The sequence below is a fragment of the Dromiciops gliroides genome, chromosome 4 (genome assembly GCF_019393635.1).
Source record: "Dromiciops gliroides isolate mDroGli1 chromosome 4, mDroGli1.pri, whole genome shotgun sequence".
Classification (NCBI taxonomy): Eukaryota; Metazoa; Chordata; class Mammalia; order Microbiotheria; family Microbiotheriidae; genus Dromiciops; species Dromiciops gliroides.
In genome coordinates, this window is record NC_057864.1 from 185,174,153 (window position 1) to 185,192,596 (window position 18,444).

An 18,444-nucleotide genomic window follows, 5' to 3' on the forward strand; every position below is an offset into this window, starting at 1 on the left:
TGTACTTGACTGTGGTAGATCATGCATGTAGCCCCCTTCACCCATACTTGACAATGCTAGTGTTTATATGCAGGTGGTGTGTGCCCTTGTGTTTGTGAGGATGAGAGGGTGAACCTCCCCCCAGGGAATGACTTAATTTAGGAGCACAGTCAATCCATTGCCCCTCCCCTGAGATTCCCCACCTATATGTCATCAGGTGGAGTTGGGTGTAATAGCCTCCTCTCCCACATGGACCCTAAGTCCGGGGAGGTTCAGAAGGGGCCCTCCTCCTAATTATTCTCCAGGCAACCAGAAATCCTTCTCCAGCCCTTTTGACACATTCGATCCATCATCTCTCAGCTTTCCAATGGAGAGATCTCTGGCTGAGGGTCTCTTCCTCATTCTCAGCAAGGCTGAAAAACAGTGAGTCCCTTTACCATTGGTTGCCACCACCTCAGGCAGAGATTTGAGGAGGGGTATCCTTAGTTAAGAAGGAAAGGAGGGGTTAACTCCTTTAGCTTCCAGAGGGAGGGGGATGTTTCTTAGCCTAGCTAGACTGGCTTAAGAGCTGAGGAATGGCTCCCGGTCCAAGTTTTACTCCTGGGAGAAGCTGTCAAACATTGTCCTCATCCCTGGCTGGAAATTCTGCCCCTTGTTCTATCACCCCAGGCACTCCATAAGCAGCTGTCATTGTGGCACGGGTTTGGCATCCATCTTGTCCTTCCAGGGCACACTGCCAGTTTGGTCTCTGTTCCTGGGAGGCCCTGCCCCTGTGGGCAGTTTCATTGGACAGGCGATATTTATTTCTCCCCCCACTGTCTACCCCTCCCCCAACCCCCACTGAAGGTGGTGGGATGGTAGATTCTAACGCCTCTATGAACAGAGGGGAGGAAGAGAAGTCCTTTGGTATTGATTCTAATCTGGACTGGGAGCCACATCTCATGGGATGCTTTTCTGATGGCCATTAAGTTTCCTGTTGATTTTATTAATTCTTTGAGATCTCTGGGGGAAGAAGCCTCACAGAGTTGGGTTTTGTTGCATGGTGGTGAAAGGAACACCCCAGATTCCCCTGCCTAGGTCCCCTTGAACACCCTGGTTCCTTTTGGTCCCATTTAGTATGCAGTAGGAACAACTTAGGTTAGAAAATAAGAAGTTTCAGTTATGCTGAGGGGTGTTGAATGCTTTCCATGTGTTCTCTCATTTGGTTCCCTCAGCAACCCTGGGAGGTAGATACTATTATTATCCCCATTCTACAGATCTAACTGAGGCTAGGAGAGGTGACATGATTTGGCCAGGGTCACACAGCTAGGAAGATTCAAGGATTTGAATTCAGGATTTCTTGGCTCCAAGTCCAGTACTCCCTCCATTGTGTCACCTGACTGCCTATAAAAGGAGTCATATATATGGTAACCTTCCCATCTTCTCTGATGTTGCTTGCATAGTGAGAAAACTCACAGCCGTACTTTGGGAGAACCAGCTGAATGAAGTGAGGATGTTTAGCCTGAAAAGAGAACTAGAGGGGATGTGATCATTGTCTTCACGATTTTGAATTGTAATCTTGTGGATTTTGTTGTTCAGTCATTTCAGTCATGTCTGACTCTAAACCATTGGGGGTTTCCTTGGCAAAGAGACAGGCATTTCTATCTCCAGCTTATTTTACAGATGAGGAAATGGAGGCAAACAAGGTTAAGTGACTTGCCCAGAGTCACACAGCTAGTAACTGTTTGAGGCTGGATTTGAACTCAGAAAGATGAGTTTTTCTGACTCCAGGACTGGTACTCTATCCACTGTGTCACCTAGGTGCCCTATTATAGAAGGAGAATTATGACATTGAAAAGGAAAACAGTGGGTGGAAATCTTAGGGAAACAGATTTCAATGTGATATGTTTGTTTTGGGTTTTTTTTTTTTTTTAGTGAGGCAATTGGGGTTAAGTGACTTGCCCAGGGTCACACAGCTAGTAAGTGTGTGTTAAGTGTCTGAGGCCGGATTTGAACTCAGGTACTCCTGAATCCAGGGCTGGTGCTCTATCCACTGCGCCACCTAGCTGCCCCTGGGTTTTTTTTTTTTGAGGGGCAATGAGGGTTAAGTGACTTGCCCAGGGTCACACAACTAGTAAGTGTCAAGTGTCTGAGGCCAGATTTGAACTCAGGTCCTCCTGAATCAAGGGCCAGTGCTTTATCCACTTCAGTGTGATATGAAATCAGACTTCCCAACAATTAGAATTATCCAAAAGCAGAATGGGTTGCCTCAGAAGGTAGTGAGTTCTTAGCTGTGTGACCCTGGGCAAGTCACTTAACCCTCATTGACTCACCAAAAACAAACAAAAGAAAAAAAAAGAAAGTGGGGTCAGATTTCTACCACTTGGATGCCAGAGCGGGAGGGGAGTTGACTGCCAGAGCTTGGGGTGTTGGGAGGGAGGTTGGCTCCTGCCTGGCCGTCTCTGTGGTGAGTAGTTGGAGTCAGGGCAGTGAAGGCCTCCTCAGCTCCCTAACTCCCACCGTCTCTGCAGCGGGCCAGGACCCAGCCTGGAACCCGGTGAATGCCATGCTCTTCCCTACACTGGTAGCAGTTTCCTGCTGCCAGGGAAGCTCCAATCACATTGTGTAAGATGACACTTAGTAGGCAGTGTCCATCCTCAGTTCGAATACAGAGAGAGCTTCTTTTGTCTTTTAATCTAACCTCTCTACCTTAAATAGGGGAGGGGAAGGAAACTGACCACAGGTGGTCAATTAGAAACTAGTAAAATAGGGTAAGGAATCACCAGTATCTCAGAAGCAGGGCGGCTTAGGGGAAAGAGTAGCTAGACTTGGAGGTAGGAAGACCCGGGTTTGAATCTTAGGTCTCTGACACTAGCCTAGCCTGTTTCCTCATCTGTAAAATGGGTCTAATAATACCTGCAGCACCCATCTCCAAAGGACCAAATGAGGTAATAGAAGTGAAACACTTTGCCAGTCGATAGAAACATCTGCTGTTATTGCTAGTATTGTGGCAGTGAGGTACAATGGGATGAGCATCAGGAGACCAGGGTTCAGATTTCAGCTTCACTACTTACTAGCTGTGGGACCTTGGCCAAGTTATTTAACTCTCATCTATCCAAAGCAGGGATAAGGCTGGCTGGTCCTGCTTGCCTCACAGGGGTTGTTGGGATCAAGTAAGATAATGGGCCCGAAAGGCTTTTCAGTGTCAAAGTCTACTTTGCAAAGGTGAGGGGTTATGGGAGCATCCAACCCGGTGTCCCCTCTTAGGAGGTGCTCAGTAAATAGCTGTTGAATGTTCCTCTGTCTTTGATGCTGAGGAGGACTGGGCTTGACTGGATGGTTAGCAGAGATAGGGAGATGAGAGGTACCCCAGGTGAGAGGAGGGAGAACAGCAGGTTCCAGGTGGGGAACCATGGGATGGGGTACAAGATAGAGGGAAATGGTGCACACATTTTAGCTCTGCCTCCCTTCAGAGCCCAAGCCCCCTGCTTCTTGGCATGGGTGGTCAGGGGAAAGGTATTTGGGGATACTCTGACCTTAGAGGCTCAAATCCTACCCCCTCCTCCACTGCCTAGCTTCTTAACTGTCCACCTTATTTCTATTAGACCATAAATATGGAAGAATGGCTGGGATAGCCAGAGGGACCTTGACCTGGGTGGGAGTGATCATGTATGTGTGTGGTATGTTTGTGTTTCTGGGACTGAATGTGGGCATATATGAGTGTCTGTGTGGGAATGGCTGGGAGGGGTTATTTATGGAGGTCTCTGACTGCATCTTTGTGTAATCATTTGAATGTTAGTACCTCTGTGTGGGGAGAGAGGCGGGGTGGGGAAGGAGAAAGAGACAAGAGAGATGAAGGAGAGAAAAGGAGACAAAGAGATGAGGGAGAGAGAAATGAAGGGGAGATGGAAGGTGAAGCAAAGTCTGTGTGTAGGTATGGGTCTGGTGTAGAGGCTGTGTCAGTCTCTTGGTGTGTGCCAGGCTGTGGATGTGCCAGGGGTGGGGGTGGTCTGAAGCTGTGGCTGTGTTGGGAGAAGCTCAGACTCCTCTGTAGAGCCTCCCATCATCGCTCGCTTCACAGACTTGACTCCCATTGCAATCATCCTGGTGCCCTCTGGTGCTCTTTCCCCCACCCCCACCCCCACCGTGCCAAAAGCACAGGGCCAGAGCTGCACCCACTTGCCTTGTGGGTTCCCCTGCAATAGTTAGTATTCATGGGGATGAGCTTATACCTGCCCTTGCTTTGACCAGGCTTCCTGTGAAGGGAAGCAGATGCTATTCTGACCCCTCCCCATCAGCCTCTCCAAAAAGCCATATCTCCATTTTTTGCTCCATTCAGTACTGATGTTTGAGGCCTGATGAAAAAAGACTTAATGGCTAAAACTAGGGGGAAAGGGAACCCTCAAAATAGGCTTATGGGATTGCTGGAGAGCTGCCCACTCCCTGTGCCTGCAGGATACTGACTACTCCATTGGAAGGCTGTCTCGTGGTGCCTATGCAGCTTCTGAGGGGCTAGCATGTCATCCTGATCCCTGCTTGGCTTCACTGTACTCTTCCCAACATTCTCTTTGCAGTGGGTACAGGAAATCTTAGAAAGTGTGTCACCTCTTGATGCCTGCCAAGGACCTGGGATCATGTCCTTTCCACCTCCTTCTATTTTCTCTGCCAGCACTACCCCTAGCCTTGTGAGAGAATCCCAGGGGGCACCGTCTTCATTCTGGCCATGCCAAGTATCCCCTTCCCCATGCCTCTGCCATCTGTAGCCCTTCCTCCCCCTGCTAGGAAGATTTTGTTGAGGCTGGCACAGATTGGCAGGATGCCCTCTGTCTTGTCAAGAGTCTTCTCCCTTCCCAGGCACCATTTATCTAGAATAGAGTTCATAGAGCAAGGTTCTTAACCTTTGTTCCTTGGACCCTTTGGGTTCTGGGCATGAGCCCCTTCTGAGAATAATGTTGCTAAATGCATAAAAGAAACCAATTATGTTTTTGGTTTTGTTTTTTGTTTTTGTGAGGCAACTGGGGTTAAGTGACTTGCCCAGGGTCACACAGCTAGTAATTGTTAAGTGTCTGAGGCCGGATTTGAACTCAGGTCCTCCTGAATCCAGGGCCAGTGCTCTATCCACTGCACCACCTAGCTGCCCCGAAACCAATTATGTTAAAATACAGTTACCAATTTTTTTTAAAGAGCTAAGTTCATGGACCCCAGATTATGACCCTTTGCCATAGAGGATCCCTGAAATCCCAGAAAAACTACCTGTCCTGCCAAGCTCAAGGGTCCAAGGGAACCCTGATCCCTAACTGTTAGTGAATAACCCTGCCATTCTCCCAGGCAGCCCCGCTCAAAGCCATGGAGTCATCTTTGATGCCCCCTCCCTCACACCCATCTTCTGTTCACTTGTCAAATCCTGTCAGTTCTACTTCTTCCTCATCCCTCTGAGCCACCCCCTCCTCTCCCTTCTTGGTTGAAGTCCTCATTATCTCTCTGTGGACAGCTTCCTAATGGTGCTCTCTGCTTCCAACTTCTCCCTGGGAGGAAAAAGCAGTGCTTTGCTCAAGACACCTGAGTACAAGTATTTGGACAGCCTGTGGCCCGGGGCCTGGGGATGTTGATGGTTGGGGCTTCAGAAGCCCCAGATTTGAGACCTAGCTCTGACACTTATTAGCCATGTGACCTTGAGTAAGTCAACTAGCCTTATATGTATAAAATGGGGTAGTAATACCGGCAGGTAGGGTGTGTGTGTGTGTGTGTGTGTGTGTGTGTGTGTGTGTAAAGTGCTCTTTTAAATTGGAGGATGCAATCTACAATCATAAAAGCTTGAAAAATCGTGTTGAATTTATTGTATACCTTTTTTTTTGGGGGGGGGCAATGAGGGCTAAGTGACTTGCCCAGGGTCACACAGCTACTAAGTGTCAAGTGTCTGAGGCCGCATTTGAACTCAGGTCCTCCTGAATCTAGGGCTAGAGCCTTATCCACTGCGCCACCTGGCTGCCCTGGCATACTTTTTTTAAAAGCAAGTTATATGGAATGCAGATTCGGAATTTCAAACACAGTCTCATTTTATACTTTTTTTTACATAAGAAACTTATCATTTTTTGGAGAGTTTGTTAAGGTCAGAATTTTTTAAAAATTCAATTTAACAAAAATATGTCAAGATGCTATGTGTTTTGAGGTATGAATGTCAGGAAAGGTAGTGGCCTAGTTTAGAAGTGTCATATAGGGCCCACCATACTCCCTAGGAAAGCCAGAACCAGATTAAAAGGTAATTTGGGGGGGCAGCTAGGTGGCGCAGTGGATAGAGCACCAGCCCTGGAGTCAGGAGTACCTGAGTTCAAATCTGGCCTCAGACACTTGACACTTACTAGCTGTGTGACCCTGGGCAAGTCACTTAACCCCCATTGCCCCACAAAAACAAAACAAAACAAAAAAAAGGTAATTGGGTGGGGCAGCTAGGTGGTGCTATGGATGGAGCACTAGCCCTGGATTCAGGAGGACCTGAGTTCAAATCCAGCATCAGCCACTTGACACTTACTAGCTGTGTGACCCTGGGCAAGTCACTTAAACCCAATTGCCTCACTTAAAAAAAAAAAGGTAATTGGGAAATATCTAGCAAAAAAAATTTAATATATAATAGGACATAGATGTTATGTGGTTTTCCAAGTCACTATGTGTCCCTGAAGGGATTCTTATGTATGGATTAATGACTTCTATTGCTATTAGAGTTTGGCCATCCCTCTGACACATCCTGGCTGTGTGACCCCTGCCTCTAGATGAGGGTATGGATCCACCTTGGTAGAGGACATTTCCTCATTGGAAGTGCATTTCCTTTACCAATGAAATCAGTCTAGTCTAAAAAAAAGTCATGTGTAGAATGGGAGCCCTGCTTGACCCCTTTACCAGAAATTTTCTCTGCGCTCCTGCAGCAAACCTGCAGTAGAGGAGGAAAGGGGCAGAGACAGATGGACAAGCCATAGCTCCTATCCCTCCAGCTCTCCTTACCAACAGGAAAACCTTGGAAGTTAAGATCTACTTTTTCCTTTCCTTCTCACTAACTGCTCCTGAGTTAGTTCAGGCCCTGTGATCTCTTTACTGGACTCTATCTAATCTCTCTGCCTCCAGTTTCTTCCTCTTCATTCCATCCTGGTCAATTTTCCTAGTGAGCAGTTCTGTCCGTGTTACTCTCCTTTACAGATTGTTGTTGTTTGTCCTTCGTTCTCGAAGTAGTGGCTCTCTATTCTCTCTCTTCTGCGCCATCTAGTGAGAACCTTCTTGTGCCTCAAGGTCTAGCCCAAACTCCACCTCTTCCATGAAGCCTTCCCTGATCATCTCTGTGGCCCAGAAGTGCCCTCTCTCCCTATTTATTAGTTTGTACCATTCATAAAACCCTTATTAGACAGCTGGGTGGCTGGACTTGGAGTCAGGAAGATCCAAGTTCTTAACCTGGCTTCTGACAGGATTGTGCTGGCTGTGTGACCCTGGACAAGTCACTTAGCTGACCTTAGCTTCCTTATCTGCAATTGGGAATAATGATAACATCTACCTCACAGGATTGTTGTATGTGTCAATTCAGATAATGCATCTATGTAAAGGACTTTTGTAAATATTCAAATACTATATAAATGTTGTCAATTATTATTATTACTGGGCATCTTGCTTTGTACTATAGTTAGGTGTCCATATATCATCTCCCCTGCTGGGGTCAGCTAGGTGATGAAGTGGATAGAACGCTGGGTCTGGAGTCAGGAAGACCCGAATTAAAATCCATTCTGAGACACTAGCTGCGTGACCCTGGGCAAGTCACTTAACCTCTGTCTGTCTCAGTTTCCTCATCTATAAAATGGGGATAATAATAGCATCTACCTCCCAGGGTTCTTGTGAGGCTCCCAATGAGATAATAATTGTAAAGTGCTTAGCTTTACAACTGGCACATAGTAAGTGCTATAGAAACATTAGCTGTTATTTTATTGTAAGCTCCTGTCATTCAGGGACTGTCCTATGCTTCTCTACATCCCACTGAGTATCTAGCATATGGCCTTGTACAGATTTTTCACTTGAATGAATGAATGAGTCTTGGGGACTTGGATGGCTACAGTTCTACCAGCCCTGGGCCCTGCTCCTCCTCCTGCTGTGCCCTCTGGCCCTAAGCTACTTCGGAGCATCTCTGGCTTCCCCAAGGATCCCCTTCCTTCTGCCCTCGGCAGGTCAGCCTGCTGGGTGTCCTGGCAAAGTGGCGAGCGCCCAACTCAAGGGACAGAGATCCACAAGCAGTGTGTTTGTCTCTCCTTTCTGGGCCAGTGGGGCAAATGAGGCAGCCAGGAGTAGAGGCAGCCTTTCCCAGGGGTCCCCAGGACTTCTCATCCTTCATCCCAGCCCCCACATAACCCTCTTTTCTCTTATTTCTGTCAGCAGCCCAACTACTGGAGTTTTAAGGTCAGTGTGTCTGATATTTCCCGCTTCTGTGACAATTGCATGTGCTCTTTCCCTCCCCTCCCTCCCAACTACACACATGTCCTATGTGTGTGTCTCTGTGTGTCTGCACGGGCATCTCGCAGGGGCAGGGGGTGGTGGGCCATGGGGAGGCTGTTGCTTCTGCTGTTGCTTCTGCTGTTGCTTCTGTGGCTGGGTAGAACCTGGTCACCCGCCGTGACTTGTGGGGGATGAGGTGAAGGGGCATATGGCATGGGGGATGGGGGATATCCAGAACCCAAAGCTCCTCACTTTATAGTGGGTATTTTGGAATACAATCCTACTCCCTCCCTAGGAAAGAGCCTCCTGTTTTGTCTAAAGAAGCATCTGGGGCAGCTAGGTGGCGCAGTGGATAGAGCACCGGCCCTGGAGTCAGGAGTACCTGAGTTCAAATCTGGCCTCAGACACTTAACACTTACTAGCTGTGTGACCCTGGGCAAGTCACTTAATCCCAAGTGCCTCACTAAAAAAAAAAAAAAAAAAAAAGAAGCATCTGTCTGGGGGAGACAGATAACACTCACTCATTTGAACCTTGGGCCTCTCTTTCTTATCTTCTTAAAAGAGCCCTAAGCTGCCAGGGATGGGAGAGGCAGCCTCATCTTTGCTGTCACCAGCCCCTGCCCAGCCTCTGGGGTATCTAGATTTCCCCAGTCTCCCGGTCTAACTAGGCTAGGCATAAGTACTCTTCTTTCTCTGATCCCGCTGAGATGCCATTGGGTTAAAAATAAAACTTTACTAGGTAATTTGTTGGGGGTGAGGGAAGGGGAGGGAGGGATCAGGTCTGGAATTTCATTGGTATAGCCAGCTTCCAGTGAGAAATTTCTTCTACCAATACCAGTTAGAACCCTCGCTTGCAGTTTCTAGAGGGCTACCTCAGGAGGCAAAATTAGATTGAAAGCTAGGACAGTGATGTCAGCAAAGGTAGAAAGTTCTTCATTCATAGGCGGGAGGGGAGCGGGATCTGGATGGGTCACTTCTCCTCTGCTATTGGACAAGCAAGCTTCAGTTAAGCTGCCCCAAGGCCAGAAAGGCTCCCCCTCACCTGGTTTGTTCCTTAAAAAAAAGAAAGAAAGAAAAATGTGTACTCCTAGCTTTTAGCATCCCACCTTCATTTCGGAATGATTCCCCTGCCTCCTTCCCTATTTGGCAAGTCATCTCTTGGTTTTTTGGTTTTTTTAAATTTTTTAAATTTTTTAAATCTTTTTTACATATAAGGTATTTTATTTTTTCCGTTACATGTAAAGATAGTTCTCAACTTTTGTTTATACAAGCTTTACAATTTCAGATTTTTCTCCCTCCCTCCCCTCCCTCCCCCCTCCCCTAGACAGCAGGTAATCTGATATAGGTTATATCTATATATCTATCTATATATATACATATAGATATATATATACACACATATATATATATATACATAATAACATTAATCCTATTTCTGCATTAATCCTGTTACAAGAGAAAAAATCAGAGCAGTGGTGCAAAACCTCAAAATAGAAAAAAAAACCAACAGCACCCAAAACAAAAGAAATAGTATGGTTCATTCAGCATCTATACTCCACAGTTCTTTTTTTTTTTTCTTGGATTTGGAGATCCTCTTCTATCATGAGTTCCCTGGAACTCTTCTGTACCATTGCATTGGTGAGAAGAATATAGTCCATCACAGTAGGTCAACACTCAATGTTGATGATACTGTGTACAATGTTCTTCTGGTTCTGCTCATCTCACTCATCATCAGCTCACGTAAGACCCTCCAGGTTTCTCTGAACTCCTCCAGCTCATCATTTCTTACAGCACAATAGTATTCCATTGTATTCATATACCACAACTTGTCCAGCCATTCCCCAATTGATGGGCACCCCCTCAACTTCCAATTCCTTGCTACCACGTAAAGAGCAGAAGCCATCTCTTGTAACAGAGAGTAGAGCTGAAAGAGGAGGGGGGAAATGCAGTTCGGAAAAAGCAACCAGCAGCATCTACCACATGACGCCTCTTTCTGAGGCTGCACCGTTCATCAGGTCTGGCCTGCAACCAGGTATTCCACATACCCATTTGGGGTAAGGGGTGAGAGGCTTGTCTGGGGGATGAAGGAGAAGGCACTCAGCAGGAGAAAAGCTACTTCTTGACCACTTGGAGACCGGGGCCTGGACCGTATTCATTGTGGTGAGGTTCCCTATCTCTTCTACCTAAGGTTGGCAGGAGACCTTTCCCCCTCTTCTATTCTTATTCTGCTTGGCATTGCTGCCTACCGTGGGACTCTAGACTTCAGGATCATCTTGCCTGATTTTGGGGTGTTTGGCAAGGATTAGGATCCCGTTACTGGAGTCCAGGTTCTGTCCAGCTCTGGTTTTGGGCATTTGCTTTATGGGCAGCTAGGTGGCTTGGTGAATAGAGGATGGGGTTTGTAATCAGGAAGACATCTTCCTGAGTTCAAAGGTGGCCTTGGACACTTGCTAGCTGGGCAAGTCACTTAATCCTGTCTGCCTCAGTTTCCTCATGTATAAAATGAGTTGGAGAAGGAAATAGCAAACCACTCCAGGATCTTTGCCAAGAAAGCCCCAAATGGGTCGTGAAGCGTCAGACGTGACTGAAACGAAAAAACAAAACAAAAAAACCTATGCTGTAGATCACCTGCCTCTGTGGGGTTCATGTCTACCTTCCTTCTCCATCTCCCCTAGCACTTATAAGCAGAGAGCATGACAGAGCTTAGGGGCATTGCTGTCCATTGTCCCCTTAACTCTAACCCCAGACCTCTGAATTCTAGGTTATAGCCCTTAAACAGTAGCCAGGGTTTCCCCTTTTCTCTCTCACCTCAGGTGGGAAGTCCCTTCTGACAGCCCACTTCCTTCTTCCTCACCCAAGGGATGGCAAGAGGGTGAAAAGAAGTGGCCTCAGGGCACCTGGCCCACATGAGCAAGCCAGGTTAGAGGAGGCAGTGAGATAAGGAAGAGATTACAGAGGATACTTCTTCCTGGAAGAAGCTTAGTGGGACCATCCCTGCTCTGTTGGCTCCCTACCCACCCACTTCCTTCCCCTTCTCCATTCAGTGCCCCCTGCTCCACGCTTCCTTTGCCTGTCTCCAGATGCCTCCAGCTGACCAAAATGCCTGCCCGCTAGGGTTGGGTGACTGCTGCAGCTAGAAGTGATGCCAAACTCTTCATGTTTGCAAGCCTCCCTCCATCTGCCTTGAATTCCACAGCCCTTTGTCCTCCCTTGCCCAGCAACTACTGACCTTTTCAGTTGCCTGGCAACCCAAGCACAGGCACCATGCTGGCTAGGCCAGGCCTGGTTCCCTCTGCCGCTAAAGGACTCCCAACACTATTGGCCCTGGGGAATGGGTCTGAAAAGATGAGGGGCACTGGGCAAAGACTAGAACTGGTGCTCCTTACCTGTCTGCCACACTGACACTCAGCTTCTGGGTCACCAACGCCTGATCTCAGCATAGTGCCCGTGTCTCCTGAGGGGATGGGCTTCCAAGGCCCATTATTTGTTGGAACTGGGAATTGAGATTCTTTGGTTCCTTCCTTTTGTTGTTGTTGTTATTGTTGTTGTTTTTGTGGGGCAATGAGGGTTAAGTGACTTGCCCAGTTGGTAAATGTCTGAGGCTGGATTTGAACTCAGGTCCTCCTGAATCCAGGGTGAGTGCTTTATCCACTCCACCACCTAGCTGCCCCCCTTTGGTTCCTTCCTATGGTGACACTAACAGGTCTGGCTTCCCTTCCTGGTGCCACCTCCCCCCATCCCTTCTACCTCATTCCATGCCCACCTACCAGGAGACTTAAACTAAGATGTGGTTGGCTCCTGAAATGGAACCACTTTGAGATCCTAGATCCAACTTCCCCTTTCCCTTCATTGCCCCTGGGGTAGCCCGGAGGTGTGCACATCTGAGTGGGTAACCCATCAGGTAGAGAACCCTGCCCCTCCCCTAGTATCAATGCTAAAAGTATTGGAACATTTATCTCATTAATGTAAGGATAGAAATTAATTGGGGGTTAATCAAGATTGGGTGGTAGGGGAGGAACCTGGGGAAGGAAGGAAGGACACAGACAGACACTGGCATTGCTGTTGTCTTTTAACTCAGCTCTAACATTGGGGAATAGAGTGAGGTGGCACAAAGATAGAACCCTGATCCTGGGTGTCCAAATGCTTTTTCCTTGTCACTGGTCAGCAGGAAGATTTCCATATATGGAACATAACATTAGATCCCAGCCCTCACTCAGACCCATTGGCTTTGGGAGACCAAACCACCCCCTAGCCCAGAAGGTTTAGAGTTGGAAGGAGCCTTAAAGACAATCTAGTCCAATACCGGTTGGCACAGTGGATAGAGAGAGCACTGGGCCTGGAGTCAGGAAGACCTGAGTTCAAATCCAGCCTCAAGACACTTAACTAGCTGTGTGACCCTGGGCAAGTCATTAACCCTGCCTGCATAAAACTGGAGAAGCAAATGGCAAACTGCTCCAGTATCTTTGTCAAGAAAACGCCACAGAGGGGCAGCTAGGTGGCACAGTGGATAGAGCACCGGCCCTGGAGTCAGAAGGACCTGAGTTCAAATCCGGCCTCAGACACTTGATACTTACTAGCTGTGTGACCCTGGGCAAGTCACTTAACCCCAATTGCCTCACCCCCCCAAAAAAGAAAAGAAAATGCCACAGGGTCACAGAGTTGGACACTATTGAATGACTGAACAATAACAAAAGTCCTATCCCCACGTTTTACAAAGAGTCTGAGACGCAGAGAAGAGAAAGTGACTTGTCCAAGGTTACAAGAGATGGAGTAATGGACCAGAGCAAGGCTTCCAAGTCCTCATTGTGACCCAGCTGGTTCAAAGGCAGGGAGAGAGAGGCCACCCTGGTGGCAGCGGGAGGAGTCCCCTCCCACCATTGGGCGGGGAATGTGCATGGCATAAGGTGGCAGGTGTGAGGTGGGGAGAGGGCTGGCTTGTTCAGCACAAGGATCTGGGTCTACATGGGGAGGAAAGTGCCTTCCCTGCACTCCCATTTAAAGCAGTCTTTAAACTGGGGCCTGGCTGGCTCTTACGCTGGTGGGAGCTGGGGAGGAGGAGGGGAAGAAGAGGGTGTGTGGTCTGGATACATCTTTGACTTGACAACTGGCCTACTTCCTCCCCAACCCCTGGCTCTGTGACATCACAGGTGCAGAATGCGCCCTGAACCTTTAACCCTCTCCCCTGCTCTAACTAGGAGTGATCTTCATGGTGGCTTAATTACTGTCTGGAGCTAATGCTCCAATTTACAGGATGGTTAATTTCCCCTTCTAATTGAACCATTGTTGGGGTTTGTTTTGAGTTTAAAATAGCAGGGTGGCCACTTGTTTAGCTTTCAGTGATTTCTCTCCTGTCTCCAAGGGTCTCAGAGGATATCTCCCTCTTCTGGAAGTGCATACTTCCCACTCTCAAATCAAATGTGGCTCAGAGAGCTTAAGTCACTTTCTCAAGGTCACACAGCACATTGATCACACAGCAGGCTTAGGGTTCTTTGGTGTTGATTAAAGAGGCCATCTTTTGTGTGTTTGGGGCAAGTGGGTGAGGGACTGAGAATGAATGGGGTGGAGGCATTTGAGTAGTGGAAAGAAAACATTTCAGTAGAAAGAAAGTTAGGTCTGGAGTCAACAATCCTGGATTCAAATCCCACCTTTGATGCTTGCTGTGTGACCTTGGGCAAGTAGCTTAACTTCTCTGGGCCTCAATTTCCTCATCTGTAAAATGAGGATCAGATACTCTCTGAGGGTCCCTTCCACTTCTAGATGGATGAGCCTTATGGAATCAGGGAGTGGGAGGGAGGACTGACCAAGCCCATTATTTTGTGTTCTACTCTCTCTTCTCCATGCCTCAGACTCGAAGCTCCCGACACTCACAGGGTGCCCAGCCAGGGCTGGCAGACCAGGCGGCTAAGTTGTCCTTTGCCTCTGCTGAGTCACTGGAGACCATGTCGGAGGCTGAACTACCCCTCGGCTTCAGCAGGATGAATCGATTCCGCCAGAGCCTGCCCCTCTCTCGATCTACTAGCCAGACAAAGCTCCGTTCCCCAGGTATTTCTCTCGGTTCGGTTCTTTCCTCTCCCCGGCCTCTGTCCCATTTGTCTCTGCTCATCCCTACCCTCAACCCTTTTCCAGAGTCAGAGAGTGTTAGAGGTAGAAGGGTCTTTATAAGTCTGACCTCAACTAGGGGAAGTGACTTGTCTAAGGTCACACAGTAAGTTACCACATATGCTTCCTCTGACCCTAGCCCCTCCTTCCTTGCCCTCAGCCCCTTCTCCTCCCTCCTTTATTTTCTCTTTTCCCCCAGCTCCTCCTTCTCTAATTCCCTAGTCCTAGCTCCTTTCTCCCCATCCCTTTCTCTCTGTTGTAGCTTTCCCCTGGTCTCTTGGGACTCACTGGGGAGGATAAACAGAGTAGGGGCACCAGGTCACCAGTGGTATTAGACCAGTAGTTGTATGGGATATCCATATTGCCCATTCAGGTTTCCAGTGTTTCAGGATTCCCTCACAACTGCTCCCCAGGAGCTAGTGTTGAATTACCTTAGAAGAGCACTCCTATATAGTGTAAACAGCCCCAGTCTAAACTTTGCTGCATTTCCCCCACCCCAACCCTGCTTTCCCCTTTGCTTCCTAGACAGTTTTCCCTTCTGCTTCTCGACTTTCCCCATCTCGGTTTCAATATATTGAGGGTCAGCATAAGAAATTTAATGGCAGGGAGCAACAAAGTGGTGTAGTGGATAAAGCACCAGCCCTGTATTCAGGAGAACCTGAGTTCAAATCTGCTCTGTGTGACCCTGGGCAAGTCACTTAACCCTCATTGCCCCACAAAAAAAAGACAAAGAAAAAAAAAAGAAATGGCAATTTGGGGGAAGTTTTGCAGAATCTGCAGACTACCCAAAAGAATTTTAGAAACTCAGAAAGGCATAAAACATATGTATAGTATAATGTTATAGGGCCTAGCACCCCAGAAGTTCTCTGGAGTACATCAAAGAACTTTCTCCTTGAGAAACTAAACCAAAGGACAGACACACCTAAAGACATAAGTGGCACCCAGCCCCTAAATAAACTATTATCTTATTCTATTGTATTTATGTGCAAGAGGGTGTAATTCTTGAAAGAGGAATTCCTAAGGACCCCTACCCCTTTCCCAAACCCCCTACCCTATTTCCCCATGACATTTAGATATAATATCAACCCAGATTTTATAATAAGGTGCTGTAAGCACCCCATAAAAGAAAAAGAAAGCATTCAGACTTCTGTGCTACAAAGAGAGGGCTAAAACATTTCCAGGTGGTTGAGGGTGGTGGGGAGGGGCACCACACCCCTAACCCCCACGATGTGGAAAGGATGACTGTAATGACTACCCAGCTCTTTTCACAGCAGGCTGGGCTGGGAGGTGGGTGAGGGCCAGGGGCTGGGTGACTCACTCCCAGTATCCTCCCCCCAAGGGGTGCTATTCCTGCAGTTCGGGGAAGAGACACGTCGGGTACACATCACCCACGAGGTCAGCAGCCTTGACACACTCCATGCCCTCATCGCCCACATGTTCCCACAGAAGCTCACCATGGGCATGCTCAAGTCACCCAATACAGCCATCCTCATCAAGGATGAAGCTCGAAACATCTTCTATGAGCTCGAGGATGTCCGGTAAGGGGACAGGGGTTTGGGGGCAACATTTAGGCTCCAGGAACTGCTTTGCTTCTCTCCATTTAAAGGCAGGAGGTGCAAGGAATCCCTCTACCTCCTTCCCTCTGGAGGAGAGGGAGATAAGGTGATGGCAAGTTCTCCTCTCGAATGAGGGTCTTGGTGGTGGGGATGATTTCATTCGTTTTATTTGTGGTCCCCCCACCCCCACTTGCCTAGCACAGTGCCTGGCAAACAGACCTGGGGATTGACTGATTGAGGTGTAGATAGTGTCCTTGCATAGAACCTCTTCTGATCTTGGGTCAGTGTGTCTGGACTCCATCCCCATACACCCCCAATCTCTGTAGTGTGATGGTGATGATGGTAACAACTCATATTGATATAGTGCTTTTCATGAATCATCTGCTTTGATAGTCACAAATTCTTTGAGGTGGGTGTATTGTTATTCCCATTTTATAGAATGAAGCTCAGGGAGACTTGCAAGTAAAAATGTTTGAGAGAGTTTCTAGGTAAATTGTAATCACTTTTATTGACTACTGCTAGCAAGTAGATTAACAAAAAGGGTTCCTCTGTCCTTTCCATGACCCAAAAAGCCTAACCTGTAATACCTTCTATACTTTATAAGTCGTTTAGAAAAGGGGGTTCACCTAAGGTAGAAGTCAACTCTGATTGGTTAACAGGTAAAGAGAGAATGAACATTACAATGGTGGGCTTATTCTAATGAGGGGCATGACTATGATCACTCAGTTTTGTTCAAAGACTTATCTATCTCCATATCACCCATGTAGGGTAATCTAAACAAAAGGGAGAATCCACATTCTCCCAGACCTGTCTGAGTCCAACAGAAAGGGCCGGAATCCATCAATTCACCTGAACTAAAATTTCTTTACCTTTTGAACAGATGTGAATTTTCCCTCTCTGTCTCATTCCTGCACTTCAAAGACTGTCTGAATAACCTACTGGGGCTGATTTCTGAATGAGGAAATAGAAAAGGGAAAAAACGTTGGTCTTAATTCAATAATTGGTTATTAATACAAGAGAGAAATAGCCCTTTCTCTCAAGGTTCAATGAGGGGCACTCAGTCTATGTCTGTGTTTGGATATGGGGATCAGTGATTCTTTCATCTCTCCCTAGGGATATCCAAGACCGAAGTATTATCAAGATTTACAGGAAGGAGCCGCTCTATTCTGCCTTTCCTGGCTCCCACCTCACCAATGGGGATCTTCGGGTAAGGACCAAGGGCCCTGAAACTGGGGAGAGGGCGATGAAGAGACATTTAGAGGGACTCACAAGGGACCTGCTTGGCAGGTCCTTGGAAGGAAGGAAAAATATAAACATTTATGAAGGGCCTACTGTGTGTCAGACATAGTGCTAAGCACTTTACAGATGTTATCTCATCTGAGCCTCACGACAATTCTGGTATGTGGCCCCATTTTACAGTTTAGGAAACTAAGGCAGTCAGAAGTTAAGTGACTTTCTTAGGATTGTATAAGTGGTAGGTATCTAACGCTGGATTCGCTGGATTCAAACTTGGGATTTTCCTGCCTCTAGGCCCAGTGCTTGATCCACTGCACCACTTAACTGCCTCTGAGACCTCATTTTGGGAAAAAAACTGTATGGCGGAAATTTGCCGGGGGCGGGGGGGGGGGGAGCACTATAGGTCTTAGAAGATAGAGGAGAGAGCTGTTTTTCATGGAGCGATGGGAGAAAGTGGACCCAACATCTGTTACAACCATACTGGCCCTCAGCCCAATGAATCTCTTCTTCCTGACCCCTCTGGGGTCTCTCTATTTTTCCATCTACCTTTCTCCCAATACTGAGCAGAAGAATCCCTTCTGGGAATAGGACCGAGGAAATATGCCAAAATTGCAGTAGGAGAGACCTAGGGCAGGCAGTAGGGAAGAGCTCTCCAAAGTCAGGGCAAATTATTCTCAATCTGATGGCCTTTTCTCAGGCTTCCTCCTTGAAATAGCAATAAGCTTTCAACACTGATGACTCCCTCTTCTCCTGAGCATCCTCTCTCCAGTTCCTTTGACTTTGTTCCCTCCAAGTTGTCTTCCTGACTGCTGTTTCTTGGTTCCCTTTGCTAGATGGATTAAGATCCATCCTCCTTCCTATTAAGTGTGACTATCCCTCAAAGCTCCATCTGGGTCCTTCTCTCTTCTTTCTCTAAGCCCCCCCCCATCCCATGGGTCCAATTATTATCTCTACAAATCCCCAAATCTATTTATCTAGACCCAGTCTCTCCGCTAACCCCCCAGTCCCAGCCTCCTGTAGGACAGCTTCACCTGGAAGTCCTATTTACTTCTCAAACTCAGCACGTCTGAAACTCGAGCTGAACTCATTATCCTCCCCTCCCTTCCAATCTCTCCCATCCACCTGCCACTCA

The 18,444-nt window shown here is 47.5% G+C and overlaps 1 protein-coding gene across 20 annotated transcripts in view; it reads left to right on the forward strand.

Moving 5' to 3' along the window:
- SRCIN1 (SRC kinase signaling inhibitor 1) overlaps positions 1-18,444 on the forward strand; it is a 134,285-nt gene that overhangs the window by 71,789 nt on the left and 44,052 nt on the right. For 15 of the 20 annotated variants that reach the window (XR_006356250.1, XM_044000283.1, XM_044000284.1 and 12 more), the window contains 4 exons: positions 8,362-8,385; positions 14,268-14,463; positions 15,860-16,058; positions 17,190-17,283. Coding sequence is in view for 19 of the 20 variants with exons in the window: in XM_044000283.1 (XP_043856218.1) it covers positions 8,362-8,385; positions 14,268-14,463; positions 15,860-16,058; positions 17,190-17,283 (513 nt within the window). In the remaining variant the exon portion in view is untranslated. The remainder of the gene's footprint in view (positions 1-8,361; positions 8,386-14,267; positions 14,464-15,859; positions 16,059-17,189; positions 17,284-18,444) is intronic. The other 5 variants (XM_044000275.1, XM_044000279.1, XM_044000292.1 and 2 more) reach the window with 1 other exon arrangement.